The sequence below is a fragment of the Episyrphus balteatus genome, chromosome 3 (assembly GCF_945859705.1).
Source record: "Episyrphus balteatus chromosome 3, idEpiBalt1.1, whole genome shotgun sequence".
Taxonomy (NCBI): Eukaryota; Metazoa; Arthropoda; class Insecta; order Diptera; family Syrphidae; genus Episyrphus; species Episyrphus balteatus.
The window spans coordinates 9,095,228-9,113,170 of NC_079136.1; the positions used below are offsets into that span (position 1 = coordinate 9,095,228).

Sequence of the window (17,943 nt, forward strand, 5' to 3'; positions counted from 1 at the left end):
TGCTAACTAATTTGTAGCGATATGGCAAACAAAATAAATAATGTTTTGATTAAATAATTGATTCTTATTTACCAATGTCTTAGTGAACGTTTGTAAAAACAAAAATCACTTATGAACAGGGGAAGTAAAATACTGTATCAAAGTAGGAATTTTTCGAAATTTCACAAGAAGTGCATTTAATCGAAAATGGTAAGAATTTGAGATATGTATGTATTTTAAATTATTACTTTTGGGATCCCCTATAAAGGGAATTCCCAACAAGCTTGACATTCTGAACGGATTTCAAGTCCCATTTTATGCCCCAAATCAAAATCTGCAGATTTGATTTTATTTTATTTCATCCCATTTTTTCAAACTTTTATTTTTTTACGCTGTTTTAATTCTTATCTCAAGCTTTTGTTTGTTTTATTTAAAAAGTCTTCTCTATAAAATATTAATTATTTTCATATTCCATTTCGTTTTAATACATTTTCCTCTTTAACCCTTTTTTGTTGTTTGAGTTTTATAAAATACACAATAATTTTGATTTTGATATTACGAAAGTGGTTAATTTAGTCTCTACGTTTTTGGATACTTATCCCTTTCACATTTTTTCTTCCTTTTCTTACTTATAAAATAAATTCTACCTACAATGAATTTTATATTATCTTTCATTCGTATGCTTTTTTTAAATATATAATCTTTTAATTTTTGCTTTCTTATCAATATATTATATATATGATAACTTCACTTATATTTAACACAAATAACAACGACTTAAAATATAATTTTGTATATGAATTAAGCCATTAATTGACGAATTTGAGCTATTTTTCATAATTTCTGTTTTTGAAAATATTATAATAAATACATACATAATTTTTTTAGTTCTGATTTTTATTACATGTTGAAGCATATACATTGTAGTATATTTGTGCCAAATTTCAAAAAAAAATATTGAGAAACAAGGAAGATATTGCAATAACAATAATCTATGAAATAAAAACGCTTTTGTTAAATCTTGGTACCAATAACTTTCTAATTAGGTACTCTAAATACGATACGACAACAACTTGGTGAAATGCGAAAAAGTAAAAAAAAAGAAATAGTACGTATACACCACAGTGACCATAATCGTTTAGTTAGTTTTTCCTATTTGCTGTCATATAAATTAACTTCGTCTTAGTTATTTATATGAAATAAAGTGTATCATGATGCTTAGGAGCTTTAAGTATCCTTTTTTTGTCATAATTTTGGCCAATTTTTTTTGCAATAATTTGTATTTTTTTACAAATGGTTTTTACTTAATCTAAATAGGTTTTTTTTTCATCTTATAGAAAATGAAAAGGTCTTAGAATTGTCAAACTTTAAGCTCGAATATTATTATATCGATTCTTAACATAGCCTTTTGCCTAATCCTTACCCAATATGGTTAAATCTTCAAATTCAAAAAATGTACATATATACCTAACTGCAAAGAAATCAAGAAATCTTTCATTTTATTTCTCTTAATAGTACAAACACCTCTACCTTGATTCATAAGGACAAATATATTGAATTTAAGGTAAGAGAAACCCTACCAACTACTTTATAGTTTCAATCAGTTTTAAACTTTTAAAGTTTTTGTGTGAGACTTTTACACACATTTCTCTGTTTAAATGACAAAATTCTTCCGACAAGTTAAAAGTTTCTCCCATTGAACAAATCCATCATCACATCATCGTCTTAAAGTTAAAGTGAAAATCATTTAAATTTTCATCTCACAAAACAAAAAAGGTACAAAACCCTAAATCAAACTCTTGAAAAGCATAAACAACCCCATCAGTAATCTTGATTTAAGGCACAGATTAGTCTATATCTATAGACATATTTTATCCCAAAAACCATATCATTACAATAATTCATTAAAATTCCCATAAAAACCATCATATTCACATTCACATATACACTTATTTCTAATGAAAGGGAAAACTTCTCCAAATATTTACATTTATTTATCTTGGATTTGGGTACTGACCTAGCCAATCACTTTCTTTAGATTGCCTCACAGATTTATCATCGGAAAATAAAAGCACACAATAATTAAACCAATTCCACTTGAATTGAGTAATCTGTTCTCATTGCCTATCCAACAAACCAACAACAACAAACAGAAGACCGAAGAAGACCATCCATTTATGGCCCATATAACATTTATTCTTAGCCAAATAAAAAAAAACCCTTCTAATACGAACACGAGTCGAGGGTATACTAGATGGAAAGTAATTCAAAACATGAATTGTTTAGGAAATCGATCCCTGTTTAGAGTGAGAGTGAGTGTACAAGAGTATACACCCTGGGACTGGGACGACTTATGGACGTCAATAACAGAAAGCACCACCGCACAACCACACACACATAAAACTCTATGAAAACACTTTGTAGCTATAAGAACGGGAATAAGTCAAGAAGTTCGGTTCGCTTCGGTTGGTTATGGTTGGTTGTTGGCTTATAGAGCACCACTCCGAACCAGAAAGCCAAGAAAGCCCTAAAAAGATATAAATGTGAACCTCATGGATAAAAATTGAGTCAATGGTCGGTCGATGGTCTTGGGGTTTTTAGTGTTGTGTTGTAGATTGTTTATACATCGTTCGTCACTACGAGGAGGAGGAAGGGGCTAAAAAAAAATATTGGTTAAGAGTCAGAAGAATCGCTTTGGTGTGTCACATTCAGGATTTAATGATGCTTCTTGGGTTTGGTAAACAAATTATTTGGCATTCAACGCAGCTTCTTGAAGCCGTGAATTCCCGTAAAAAAGGTGATTCATTCACATACTCATCGTCTCTGTCGTCGGTTATCGCAATAATAACTGCGAACCACACTTGTTGTCTGAGTTTAATGTTCCTTACCCCAGTGCAATTAAACCGAGGTGAATGTTTGATGTTGCACGATTTCGATCTTTCAAGAAACTTGTTTAGCCGAGTAGGAATTTCCAATCAAATTGACATCTTCCAGTTAATTCAATTGAAGTTGGATTATTCTTAAAAGCTTTTTTTTTTGCTTCTTAAATCATATTTTTGTTTATATCCTCCTCAATAAAAAAAAAAAAAAATAACAAATCGAAATCAATTCAATCAAGTCCATCGTTATGAAAGTGCTTCCTCATTTGAATAGTCAGAACTCAGAACCAGAGAGTTGACCTTCTGATGTGCACATTATAAGAGACTAATCCCCCCCCCCCCCCCTAAAATATGGTATTTATTTTGTATAATACAGACACACACACACACTTGAGGGTTATTTCTATAGTGACTATAGAAATTGATTTATTCATCCTTATTGTGAAAGAGATCCTTTTGGATAATATAAAGCAATAAACACAAGATATAAAGGAATATAGTGGGGATCTCGATTACCTTTCTATTTGATATATTTTTTTTTATGTATATATTTTATTGTTGCATAGCACAAGGTTTCCATATCCACTTAATGAAAAAGGCTCATGGGCATATAAAGGAAACTTGCAGAGGACTGCAAATTAGAATGAAATCGTTATTGAAATGTTTCAAAATAGAATAGAATTTGTTTGAGGTTAAGTGTAGAGGTTAGTTTTTTTGGTAGAAAAGTTGTATAGAAAAGGAATTTTTACCAAAATTTATGAAATAAAGATTAAATAGTATAAATTGAGGTCGAGGGTAAAGCGTAAATGGTAAAATGGAGTTTGGTTTCAGAGTTAACCATGATTCAAATGTTAAACAAATACTTTTTTTAAATTGTTTGAGTTGGAAGTCAGAGATTATGGCTCCAGTTTGGAGGTACATATTTTGTACAAATTTTTCATAAGCTTTCGAGACCTTATGATGAGATATAATGAGGCTTTGGTGTTAATTCTAACTTGGTTTTCGTTAAAACTAGAAAATATTAATTTATGCAACTGGAATTTTGATCCACTTTAATTTTCAATGAAAATTAATAAAAATTGCTAGAATTATTTTGAATTAGAATTGCAGGTATTTACAATATTTTTTTAACAGTAAAAGAAAATTTAGCAAGAGTATTAGAAAATGAATATTAGAAAAAGTTATTCAAAAGTTGTCAAGCAAGGCCACTATAAATGACAATCCTGCCTTGGTTACACAATAAAACTTAAATAATATATTAATATTATTTAACCCTCTGTAGACACACCACTTTTTTGTGACGTGATAGGCACACGGGTGCGAATTTGGCTTCTACTTTTTCATGTCGCTAGAACTTTTTTATGTCTCATATTTTATAGAGAAAACGCATATGAAATTGATGTAGAATTTTCCAAGGAATTCGAATATTGTATTCATAATTTCAAAAAAACATATTCTCAACATCATATAGAGACATTTTTGCACCCACTTTTTTGAAAAATTATTATTTTTCTATTTTTATGGTACCAAATTCGCACCCGTGTGCCGATAGAGGGTTAAATATTGATCTTTGTTCAACTTGAAAAAAATAATCTGATCTCTATTCTTTTTCATCAAAAATCAAAAAAATCATTTTTAGAAAAAATATTACGTATTCGTCACGGGTGCCCCTTTTTATCTTATTGTTAGTTATATCAACTATTTCTTCTTAATAAATTGGTTTCGTCGTCTCAAATCTTGAGATCAAATTGACTCTTAACTTCATGTGTTACTTTAAAATGTTCTCTTTTCGATTCTCGTTGAAAATTAAATTTTGAGCGATGCAATAGTAAACGGAACTTTAAATCGATCAGAAAGTCTTTTTGCATGAGCTTATTATTTTAAGTATCACCAAACGCAAAGATACACACACAACATAAATTCCTATTCCTTAATTTTTTTTCTCTGCGTAAACTGTCACATAAGGTTTTTCGTATACCTAACTAAAATTTTGAAGTTAAGTTTGAGCAAAAAGCTCTCAGAGTTCACATCAATATAATTTATCGAAACTAAAATACCTAATTCTCAGTTTTTGTTGGTTTCTTAATGCTGCAAGTAAAATCAGATATCAAGATCAGTAAAAATTGTACTTTGAAAATTTGTATTTCAACAAATTGACAAAATTTTAAATCTGAGTATTCCTTAATCTTTTTGAAAACTCATTACGATTAGTGTAAAAGACAAGTAAAATCTTATACATATATGTAATAAAAATCTTACAAGCCTATGTTGCTTTCATACTAGGACCAAAAATACTATTTAACCCCTTGTAACCCAACATCGTAAATTTTAAAATTAATAATCTCAATCGAAAGGGCTTTAGCTATAATAAAACACTTATTTTTTAAAAATTCAATAAATTCATTATTTGCTTAGTTATTTCGAAATTTACGCAGTAAAAAAAAAGTTTAAATAATTTATTTTTGTATATAAATGCAAAAATTCAAACAAAAAGCTATCTAGTATTTATTTTTAAGCGCATTCCTAAAATCCAAAAATAAAACCCCGTTAGTTTATGCACGAAAAATATTTTTTCTGAATTTCGTAGTTTTTATATAAATTTGCTTGTTTTCCAAAAAAGCCGAACTTTCAACATTAACTGCCAATTAAAAACTATTGGTGCTATTTATTAGAAATATGGCGCATTATTTCGATAAAGCAATTGTTAAAGATTGTGTAAGAAGCTTTAAAAGAATAAAAATATGTTTTTTACAGCTTTTGGGCGATCTTTGTCGGTTTGTTACAGAAATGTCACATGGGGCTACAAGGGGTTAAGAATAAAAGTGCTTTGAGTATAGTCATAAATTTCCCTGAAGGCCGATTTTTTTCACATTTTTACTTTTATTAAGAAATAAGTTCTCGTATCTTGATTTTTGACTCTTCTTCGCTTATCAAGAAATTTTCGAAAATCTACAGAAATCTTAAAGTAAGTAAGAAGAAAAAAAACTCATGATTTCTTAGACCGAAAATAAGAAAGTAGAAAATGCACAACCTTGAATTCGTTTATGAATTGTTTAGGAACAAACGCCAATTCGTCTCAATAATTTTTTAGAGCAGAATTATTAACTATTGTTAAATTTTAAACAATCCAACAGATTCTGTAAAAATGCTTAGGCTCAATTAATTCACACTCCATTGGATTAAAGTCTCCATTAAAAACGGGAAATTTTAAAATTTGTATGTGATTTGACAGATTTTTATTTTTAATGGGAACTTAAAATATAATGGAGAGTGAATTAATTGGGCCTTAGAGCCGTTTACTGAATCGAAACTAAAGTATTTAAACTCTTTTTTGTAATGTGGCAGTTTAAGTAGAGGAACAGTTGAGAATAATAGTTTATGTTCAAAATAAATCATTTAAGTTTCTGTTGAGCAAATGACTCTTAGATTTTCAAATCGATGCACAGGACCTTCTTTTTTATTTTAAAGACGCATTTAATAGCGCTTTTAAAGATATTTGTTAAAAAGTACCCGACAAAGCGAGCTCTTGAAGGCGGTCTAAATGATTCTAGCACAGGAAGTCTCTGGAAAAATTCAAGGAAAACAGTTGATGATTTTTAAAATAATATGAATTTTTACATTAAAAAGGCCTCTTTAGCTTAGTTGAAATAAAAAAATTAAAAATAAAAAAAAAACATAACTGTATATTTAGCATCCTGATATTCACCATTGTGAGAGAAACTACTGTTAATTTTGGAATTCCAAGAAATGTGCGATACAAAACTTGTCATTTTCAATAAATCCATATATATTTTTTTTAATTTCTCTCTTAACTTCGTTTCCCAGAAATAATTCATCAAAAACTAATTACTTGTAAATCAAACAATATTTAACATATTTTTATCATTAAAAAAAAAAAAACTGAAGAGAAAAAAGCAAACAAAAAATTATTTACTTTTAATGGCTATCAACTATCAAAAACTCGCGCCACACAGAAGTTGTTAATAGCATTTTTACGAGCGTTATCCACTATCTAAATATAAATTAATGAATAGGAAAACTGTAAAAATTCTTGAATTTTTCATGCCATTATAACTACATTGTCATTAATAAAAACGATAAAAAGCATTAAATTCAATTTATAAACAAATAAAAAAAGAACCCTTAAAAAACATCAAAGTTGCATTCGTAATAAAAAAAATTTGCATCAATAAGTTTCTGCTGGTTGTATGAAGAGTCTCAGGAAATACAAAGTTCAAATGTTTTCCCGTTTAACTGATGATGCGATCAACTTTACAAAATGTCCACCTTCTGTTTGGTAAGATTCCTTGTTTTTCATATTTACTGGGCAACTTCGCATTAACAAATATTTACTCACCATAAAGCTTCAGGGGGTAGTATACAGAGTCAGAGTTTAAACGGAGTCTTATGAGTACCACAGAGTAGAATATAATGCAACCGAAGTTTCTATATGAACTAAAATCACGTATCATATGGAAGCCAGTCAATTTGTATCTATAAACACTGACAAGCCATTAATTTGACTCGTGTGTCGTCTCTGTCTGCCCGTGTGCAAACAAAAACCTTCTCGTGCATCGTCGGAATGAATTCCAATATCAACTTATTTAAACAGAGTGCAAGTACCCATAAAGCATCGCCAGGAACTCTCCAAAACCTCTGTTTACATTGTTGAGTCGTATGGACATTGTAAGGGGGTTAGGGGTAGTTTATAATTGTATATATACTTACTGATTCTTAGCGGTGTGCCAACTGCAAGCCAATATTGCATTCGCACAATAATCCACCGGAACAACGGCAGCATTTTGGCTCATTCTGGCATAAAGGACTCGCAGGACTCCAGTTGCGGCGCCAATCAGAATGCTCGTTGGTCCGTACAAATTGTCAATCCATCCCGGCACCGGATCCTTGTACGTTGGGATAACTGTAATAATCAAATAATTACATCATCATCATCATCATCATCTTCATGTGATGTATACAAAACATATAGCAGCTCTATGCAGGAGCAGCATCAAATTGTATGAGCGCATTTGCATTTTGCTGTTGCATATTTTGCATGTCGTCCATCCCCGAGAGGGAGACCGTTGTGTTGCGTCACATAAATTATTATTGTGGTCGTTGTATGTCGTAGTCGTAACTCACCGATTCCGGGCCTGAACACACAGAGTGGCAGCTCCTTGCCGTTCATTAGAATAATCTCCTCGGCCAGAGCCTTTGTGTATGTGTATGTGTTGGGGAAGTTTCCAATCAGCTTAGAACTAATCTTGTCCAGGACCTCAGGACTAAGTAATTCGGCTAAAAGGCATGCATTCTCCCCACTAATGCCCGCATTGTAAAATACCTCGTCTATGTGGGGTCGATTACAGTTGGCAAACGCCGACGAAACATGAAGAAAACTCTGCAAAGAAAAATCATAACAACAGTTAACTATATAATCTCACACACACACAAATACATAAACAAAATATAACTTTATTCTAACTCGTATAAGACTTTAATTGATCAAAAGAACTTGAAGTTAACCTAAAAACTCAGAAGATGATAGCCTTCACTTGTGGATTCTATGGGTGTGCGATGTGTGTATGGTATGATTTCGGGCCGTGTAGTTAGAGCCAACTTGATGAAGAGAGAGATAAACAAAAACATTGAGTGAGAAAAAATTTGTGTTTTATAAACAGCAAACACTTTGAGTGAGATTAAAGGCTATGTTTAGTTAAGGTTTTTTTTTCAATTTTCTTGTTCGTTTTTTTTTAAGCTCTCAAGTTCCATAAAAAGATAAACATGAGCCCCTCTTTATTCACACTCTTGGTACAAACACAATGTAATGAGATAAATATCGTATCACAGATTCCATATCAATTAAATTAAAAAAAAAAAAAAAAAAACAGTAAAATAGATACACCACGGGTTTAAATCAGAAAAAGAAAAAAAAAATCATGATGCGCGTTTGTCACAATTAACACGATTTGAAAATCGTGTATAAATTTTTTGTTTCTATAGCTCTGAGGGAACTATACAACCTTTTGGAGAATCCCACTTTTATTTGCCGTTGTTAACATTTTCCATTGGAAGATGATTAGGCTATAATAACCACATTGTTTATTATTTATTGTTTTTTTTTTTTTTTTCAAGAAATGATTATATTTTTTATACGCGAAGTTTTTCTCTCCAAGCATTTTCCCCCATTCATAAAATAATATTCAATTTCTTACTTTATAATACCACAAATAATAGTCGTATCGATTGGTTTATGTTATGTCATATAAAAAAAAAAAACATGACTATTTTGTTTTAATTATTTTTTTTTGTTTTTGTATTTTATTTTTATTTTCTTTGTTTTGTACCTACTTTTTTGTTTTTGTTTTTTTGTGTCTCTAATTACCTGGCAGTAGATATTTTTAAACTATATTACCACAAAAATGATAATGATATTAATTAATTTATTATTATTATTTTGAGGCAAACACGTGCAGTGCAATTTCGTTTAAGTTATTTTAAATTGTGCAGCAACGAAAATTATGACTTAATAAAATACAAAAAACTTAGAGTTTGGATCTTGAATAAATAAAAATAAAATTACATTTTATGTTTCTGCACTCAACCTCTCAACTGAGCTATTAAAAACTGCACGATCTAATACAATTTGGGTACAGTTGTACTTATTGTGCTGAAACTAAAAATATTTTTTAATTATTTGCAACTTATTTATAATAAAAAATAAAAATTACTTTTATAATTTTATTGTCTCTCCATGGGTTGAACTGATTTTCTGTTAGCTAATTCATTGTACAAAAAAAAATCAAAAAATTTAAGGGGTGATATGAAATATGTATACATAATTAAAAAATCCATAACACACACAATCCTTAATAGAACGCTAAAATAAATTTCATTAATTTTATTTTTAATGCAAAATATTTTTATTTGCGATAAAAAATTTATTTTCAATGCAAATATTTTCCAGTTGCAATAACATTTTTTTGAATGCAAATTTTTTTTTAAGTTGCAAATAAATTTTTTTATTGCAATTTTTTTATTCGAAATAAATATTTTTTGTTTTTTTAATTTAAAATGCATTTTTTTAATTGATATTTTTTTACAACTCTGCTTTAACTTGGATTTGGTATGCTTCAACTTTCGGAGTTGTTTTAGAAAAAATTGGAAATTTTTTTATAAATAATTAAATTATTGAAATACTTTTAATTTTACATTCATAAATTCATTAATAAAATATTATATAATATTAAATGCTCTACACAAAATGTTCACTTTATATTTGCTGCGTTTGATTGCTGTTAATTTATTGTAAAACTAATTTGATAAAGAAAAATATTCGTGATAATGTGTAACAGATGAGATAGATTTCCTTTATTTAATGGCATACTTTTTATTTTAAAGATAAACAATTTTTCACTATGATATGAAACTTTTTGTCTATTGCGTGACTTTTGATATGAATAGAGCCGTGTTTCACAGATTCACAAGAAAATTTGTTATTAACAAGTTACTCGCACTCATGCATTATACATAGGAACAAACCATTTGGAAAAAAGCTCTTTTGTATCAATACTTCCGGGGATCACAGTACCTAAAATTATACTGGCCTGCCTAAGTAATATAACTAAAAAATTTTTAGAGAGTAACAGAACTAGCTTCAAATTTGCTTCGTCGAGATTCAATATTTATCTGCCCACAATGGTTCTAGAAATTAACTTTCGAAAATACGAGGCGACTTAAACTTATGTAGTTTTTATTTTTTTTTTTTTTTTTTCAATAAAAAGGGCCGAAATCAAGTAAAATAAAAAAAATATCGTCCTATTTTTTTCGACTATTGCTGTCATTTGAATATCAATACAAACAAATAAAGAGGACAATATAATATACAACAATAAAACAGCATCGTTTACGCTCAATGCTTGTTTATAAATTTTTTCTTCCATTAGACTGGAATTAGATGTTGTGTTACAAAATAAAAATAATAATAATAAGCCATCTGTTTAACAAAAAATAAGTCTTTATTCTTCTAGTAATATTTCCAATAAAACTTAAAAAATAAAATAAAGTTCGCTGCTCAGCTCTTTCGTTTAAACTAGATCAATAAATTATTCTTGCTAAAAGTGCCGATTTATGTATTTTCAAGTTCAAATCAATAAGGAGGCATGCAAATAATTTTGGTTTTATTTATTTAAACACAAGAAAGTTTTGAGTAAATTATGATTAAAATATTTACAAATAAAAGTTTGCTACTAGTAACTTTCTATCCATGTATACAAAATACCTTAGATATGGGAATACCAATTCAATAAATAATTTATATATGTAATTAAAGAGATTACATTACACTTAAGAAAGTTAAAATCTAATATAAACGTGCATTACGAATATGTTACACATTTCTTTAAATACATTCCAATTTAGGTCAAGGTCAATAAATTAATAGGAAATAGTACATATTACAATAGTAACACGACTGTGTCAAATTTCACATCTTCATTGTAGAGTTGTCACTTTTTAACGGGTATTTTCTTATACTAGTGTTATTTTTCTATATAACAGTGACAGTGAAAAAATTGTTAAGGAAAACAATGATATTTCTATAACTGTGACATGAGTCAGCTAAAGAGCTATTTAATGATAAATTTACTTCAAACTTTTGTAAGAAATTGTTTTCTGAAATTTATCAAAGAAGATTTTGTTTTCATTGCAATTTACAAAGACACACGTGTTGGACGTCATTCCGACCTAAAGACTTCCTTGATTGTGGTTGTGCTGTATTAACTATATGCGAATCTTTCATAAACAATAATTAACACACCTCCTAAATAGCTAACAATTAAAGACTTAAACCAACCGGTCCAATAGATGCATCTGAAACCTTTGATTAAATTTTAATTTCACTGTATTTAAGCAATTTTTATATATTTTGTAATTAAAATTCTTAATAAATAAAATTCTATCAAATTGTCTATGTTAGACAACACAAATCACCCAGAACTTTGTCACATTTAAAATGGAATTGCATCTTTTATGTTTGCACAAATGTATCTTGACATTCACCAAGAATCCTGCAAAATGTTAGAATATATCTTCTTCTTGTCTCTCCCACAATGACTTCCTTGGGACAAATAAAAAGATAAAGACTTGTACTTAATCTTGACTCGCAAAATGATGCTGATGCAAACTGTTACCCCCTTAAATAAATCGTATCAAAATACTATACAACACAGCTTCTGAATTTTATCTCGCATTCAAAAAAGTTTTGCTTGCGATGCACTTAAGAAATAGCATCACATCCGTCTTAACGCGTCGGCACAACGCTCAATATATGCGAATGATGCTGCCACTTGCTGCTACTTCATACTGGTTTCGAGTATTGTTTACTATTTGCAGATGGAGATGGCCAAAGTTGCTAAGAGATGAAAAAAAGACACAAAACAAAACTTGTTCTTCAATATGATCTCATAATGAAAATAACCAGGAAGCTGGTTATGTTTTCATCAAAAAGCTAGATAAAAAACTCCTTTTCCACTCTCCCAAATGATGTCTGACGTTGCAATCCAATGGTTTGTTGATCAAATGCAGGTTTTCGGACTATGGCAACCAGCTTGGACTTGGATCGGTTTCTATTTCCGTGTTAGGATTCGCCACACTCTCTCAATACTCAGCTGATAGATAGACCAAACCAAGTCGATTGCGATGCGTATTTTCAGTAGATTGTAAGCTACAAACCACTAAATCCGTTGATTTGATTAACTGGAGAACATAAAATCGATGATGTTTTGGTATAGTTGGACTCTCGGACTGTTGGATGCGAAACACAGCAGGAAACACGAAACACCGCACAGGTGTTATCTCTCGATAGAGGATAGCTTATATCAAAACGAACGGAGAGAGGCAGCAAGTTTTTGAAATTTTCCTGCGAAAAATCTATTACGTTGTCGCGCAGTATTTTCTGCGGCATTTACGTAATATTCGTATAGATTGCAGTTTACTGTTGTTGTTGTTATTGATAGTAGATGGATGCTGTGCTTATAGCTGGGGTGTTTAATTTATATTGGCAGAAAATTTGCATCATGCATTTTTATACACATGCAAAACTCAAGTTTACCGCCGCCGCCGCAGCACGCTTTAAGAGCATCGCACGAATACAATTGAGCACCTCTCATAAAGCTGGCTGCAAATTTTAAGTGTTTGCTCGTTTAGAGCTTGCACGTACATATATTTGGCAAAATATTTACATAAGCAAATGCATTTTATGACAACAACAACAACGATAAACGACAAATGTCTGCCGATATGAGGATGATACTCTTGAACTTTGTAGCCAATAAAGCACGCAGATATAAGGTATTGTTCTTTCCTTCTATGAAAAAGGAACTATTCGAGCTCGAAATGCAAACACACATTATAATAGAAACAGAGGGTGATACTTTCTATGTAAAAAAAAAGTACCTATAAAATTTTTGTTTGCCAAGTTGTAATGAATTTTAAATATTTATCAGATGAGATCATGAGAAAGAATTATGATGAAATTCCTAAATATTTGTTTTTAATGGTTTTGGTTGGTTTGAATTTTGTCGATTAGAAAAGTTGTGATAATTGAAAGTGACAATATAATTTGATTCTTTCTTTTTTTAATGCCCCCAAAGGGACATTGGATACTTTCATTTAGAGTTGGTGAAAATTGAAAAGAAATATCTCGAAGGATAGGACACCGAAAGTGTTACAGAAAATGTGTATAGGATAGAAAATCATCCCAAGAGAAATGTATACAAAAAAAAAAAGATTTTTATAGGATTCTTCTTGTTTCTTTTTTTATAGCTTCAACATAAAGATATAGTTCACACAAAATGTGTATTGACATGACACTCAAAAAGAGCCACACTTTTTTGAAGTAAGAAACTGTATCAAGGATATAACGTGTAAGACACACATCGTGTTGTAAGACAAAAAAAATATATATATATCCCCAGGGGTAATCTTGGATTGGAAATGAAAACAATCATCGTATGACCTAAATCAAAGAGATGACACATTATCATGTTTATTTGGATTGCTTTCATATAGAAAGATGTAGTGTTAACTGCAAACTCTTGGGAAAAAGACTTAAAAAAGAAATACATCTATTCTATATATGTAGTTTATTTTGTGGTTTTGGGGGTAAGATTAAGGTATTTTTAGATTTTTATTTTGCAGAAAAAACCCAAGTAATAGGTACCAAGAGAGGTAATTCTTTCGTGAGAAAAAAGATCTTGAAGAAAAATTCTATTAAAAGGAATAAAGGATTTCTTCAAATAAAAAATAAAACAGTGGTCAGTTTTATTATATGATGGTTTGAAAGTATTTTCGAAGAAAATCTGCAACCTACAAATAGAAATTTACAATTTTTTCTTTTATTTTGTAGTTAGATGAAAACAAATCTCCAAATTTTTTAATTAAAAGAAATCATTTTTAAAATCAGTTCTAGAAATGAATAAAAAAAAGAAATATTATTTATTTTTATAGAGGGGCAAAATATAAAAATCTGTACCAAATCACTTCATCCGAATAAAAACACAAGAAAACTTCTGTATCGAGCTTTCTTATATGATATAAGCTGATTTGCAAAAACCTCATAATTTATGATCCATTTTGGTAATATTTTACAAAATCCACAAATAAGTTAAACAGACTGCAATTTTTGACTGTTGAACAAATTAAAATTATTTGCCTAAGAAACAGAATGATATTCATAGTTTTTTTAAAACTAATTTTTGATAGTACCTATTTTTTGTGAGTTCAAATAAGTTCAAAAACTGCAATTTTTGACTGTTGAACAAATTAAATTTTTTTTTAAGATTGCCTAAAGAAACAGAATGACATTCATAGTTTTTTTTTTTTTTTTCAACTAATTTTTGATAGTACCTATTTTTTTGTAAGTAATAATAAATAAGTTCAAAAAACTGCAATTTTTGACTGTTGAACAAATTAAAATTTTTTTGTCTAAAGAAACAGAATGACATTCATAGTTTCTTTTTAAACTAATTTTTTAAAGTACCTATTTTTTTAAGTAATAATAAATAAGTTCAAAAACTGAAATTTTTGACTGTTGAACAAATTTAATTTTTTTTTTAAGATTGCCTAAAGAAACAGAATGACATTCATAGTTTTTTTTTTAAACTAATTTTTGATAGTACCTATTTTTTGTAAGTAATAATAAATAAGTTCAAAAAACTGCAATTTTGGCTGTTGAACAAATTAAAATTTTTTTGCCTAAAGAAACAGAATGACATTCATAGTTTTTTTTTTTTAAATAATTTTTGATAGTACCTATTTTTTGTAAGTAATAATAAATAAATTTAAAAAGTTGCAATTTTTGACTGTTGAACAAATTAAAATTTTTTTTAAGATTGCCTAAAGAAACAAAATGACATTCATAGTTTTTTTTTGTTAAACTAATTTTTGATAGTACCTACCTATTTTTGTGAGTAATATACAAAATACAGTTATTTGGAAAATCCCCTCTTGTGTTAATTTCTATTTTTAATTGGTCGGACAAAAAAAAGTTTTTATTGTTTGGGGGCTCATAAAGTTACGTATTGGTTTCACTCCTTGATCACCAATACACTTTCCATATTTGTTTTAGTTATGTTCAGTCGTAACAAAAAATCACACATTAATTATTTTTGCGTTTTTACTTATAGGGTCACTATGGCGTATGTGGATTTTTTTTAAATTTTAACAGTTATTGTAAATTGTCCTACTTTTGATGATTCATTTTCATGAATTAATATACCTTAACTGGTCATTTCAAGTTAAACTTAAAACTGGTTGGAATTTTCCCAAACAAAAATTTAACCAAGAACCAGCTTAGAGTCTTTGACATTTCATATCATGTCTTTGAGGTCTATAGATATTTTATAAAACATCGAGCGATCTTGCCTTGGCCCTAGAAAAATATATTTTTTTTTTCTTCCTAAAAGATGACCTCTTTTGACTACCCAATAATTTTTTTGGCCAAAGAACACTTTAGTCGAAAAATATTTTTTTTTTCAGTTTTTTTTACTGTATTCGACAGCCATCCGTCGATACATCATTGATTTTTAACATTTTTTTTTTTTGACCAACCCTGGAAATAAATTTATTTTTGAATTTCTTTAATTTTGTGGTCCAAAGCTTTTTTTGGCATTTTTCGAAGAAATTCATTTTTCAAAAGACAATTATCTTAAATGGCCATCCTTTTGTACAATTTGTTAAAGAAACTTTAAAGTGTGGACACAAAAAATGTGTTCATGGAAATGGTAATTTGAAAATTAGAAAAAAAAAAATACTTTTGGATCAATTGTTTTTTAAAGCCTTTTTTTGAAAAATCCAAAATAATAATTTCTAGGGGTGTTGGAAAAAAAATTAAAGGGTTTTCAATGATTAAAAGAGGAAGCCTTATAGAATAAAGCAAAATAAATGAAGTTTTTGGCTACAGTGTTTTTTTGGCCCCTATTTTATTATGGTCAAAAGTGATCATTTAAATGGTCATACAAAATTTTCTTGGTACCAAAGAAACATTGTAATTAACTTTTTTCTTTCATCAAAATTTGCTCAATCGTTGCCAAATTTATAATTTTGTATGAAATTTGATTGAAAAAAAAGCTCAAAGTTTTTCATTGACAAAAAAAAATTATTATTCTCATGTTAGATTATTGATTTCATGTGGTGATTTGAGTTGCACTTCGATAAATAACTTAATAGCATTTACATGTCTTTATAAGAAAAACCTTAGTTTTTTTTCATAGTTTTTACTTGCTCTATAGGGCAAGTATTGGTTTCGTGTCGAAAAAAAAATTGAGGTTTTAATCAAAACCAACATTACGATGATGGAGAATTCCGAAAAAGTGGGTCTTAATACAGTCAAATAAGGAGAAAAAAGGGGTAAATCTCGGAATAAATGTTAGTAGAAATTTTTTTTGCTCAATATCTTCCTTTTGCCATTCTATAACATATCTCAAAAGTCTAGAAAAATCTCATGTCCGCTTGTCGCGATTTCAAGGTCAAATCGCGAAATGGAGATTTTCAAAATTAGCAAAAATAGGCTATGGTATTATATACACAAAAAATCTAAAATATACACAAAAAATGATTCCAAAAAATCTAAAATCAAGACAATCTGACGTCTTTGAAAAAAGTTATACCTGTTTTTCATCTGTCAACTCATATTATTATAACAGTTGCAAACTTACTGCCGAAAAACGCTTAAAAGTTATGGTAGATGAACCAAATTTTGCATGAAAATTTTAGAATCCATCATTATTAAAAATCAAAACAATCCATTACAAAAAATATATATACCTTCGAAATAATGGTATTTTTTGATGGAGGGGAAAATTTTAGGATATGCACTAAAGAAGATTTCCGGAAGCAATGAAACTTTTAACAATTAATAAATGTAAGAGAATGTAAGGGAATGTAATGTAGCAGCATATGTGCCTGAACATTTCCTAAATAAAGTAATCTTTGTTCTGGAACAGATTTATATACCCAGAACTTATTTTTTCTCTTAAAAACATTTATGGTATTCGGAAGGAAGTTTCCTTCCGCAGTCGTACCATATTTGTTTTTATTACTGAAACCATCATACATCCCCTCGTTTCCATTATTGTCATATAAAAGCAATTAATATGAATATGAATTAATTTACTCATCCCGCTATATTGATTGATTGATTTCACTCATCATAATAACCAAATTAAAACGCAAATTCAACAGCTTGACGGTGTTAAAAAACTTGCAACTTTTTTTGCCTCCAACTCTTTTTTTTGTTAGCGTAGTTCCGGTCATGCCTCCCCATTAACGTCATTTTGAAGTTCAAAATAATATTATAAATGCACATTAGTCGTCATGGAATTCTTTTATACTAAATTTTGTTTTGTTGAAAATTTATGCATCGCACAACTTTGACTCATATAAGTTTTATTTTTCTTTCTTTATTTTTTATTTTTGTTATCGATTCTCAAGATTGCATTCATCAATAAAAAAAAATTAAAAAAAAAATCAATAATAACTCAAAGACGCACATATTTCACTTCGAAAAAAAACCCACATCGCATTATTT

At 29.1% G+C, this 17,943-nt stretch overlaps 2 protein-coding genes across 2 annotated transcripts in view; one reads left to right on the top strand and one right to left on the bottom strand.

Moving 5' to 3' along the window:
- The window catches only part of LOC129916630 (uncharacterized), a 62,027-nt gene that overhangs the window by 22,827 nt on the left and 21,257 nt on the right, over positions 1-17,943 (top strand). The window lies entirely within an intron of this gene.
- Positions 1-17,943, bottom strand: part of LOC129916625 (fatty acyl-CoA reductase wat-like) — a 92,806-nt gene that overhangs the window by 10,666 nt on the left and 64,197 nt on the right. Inside the window, exons 7-8 of the mRNA XM_055996676.1 lie at positions 8,001-8,256; positions 7,587-7,779 (exon numbers count right to left, since the gene is read on the bottom strand). Coding sequence (XP_055852651.1) covers positions 7,587-7,779; positions 8,001-8,256 — 449 coding nt within the window. The remainder of the gene's footprint in view (positions 1-7,586; positions 7,780-8,000; positions 8,257-17,943) is intronic.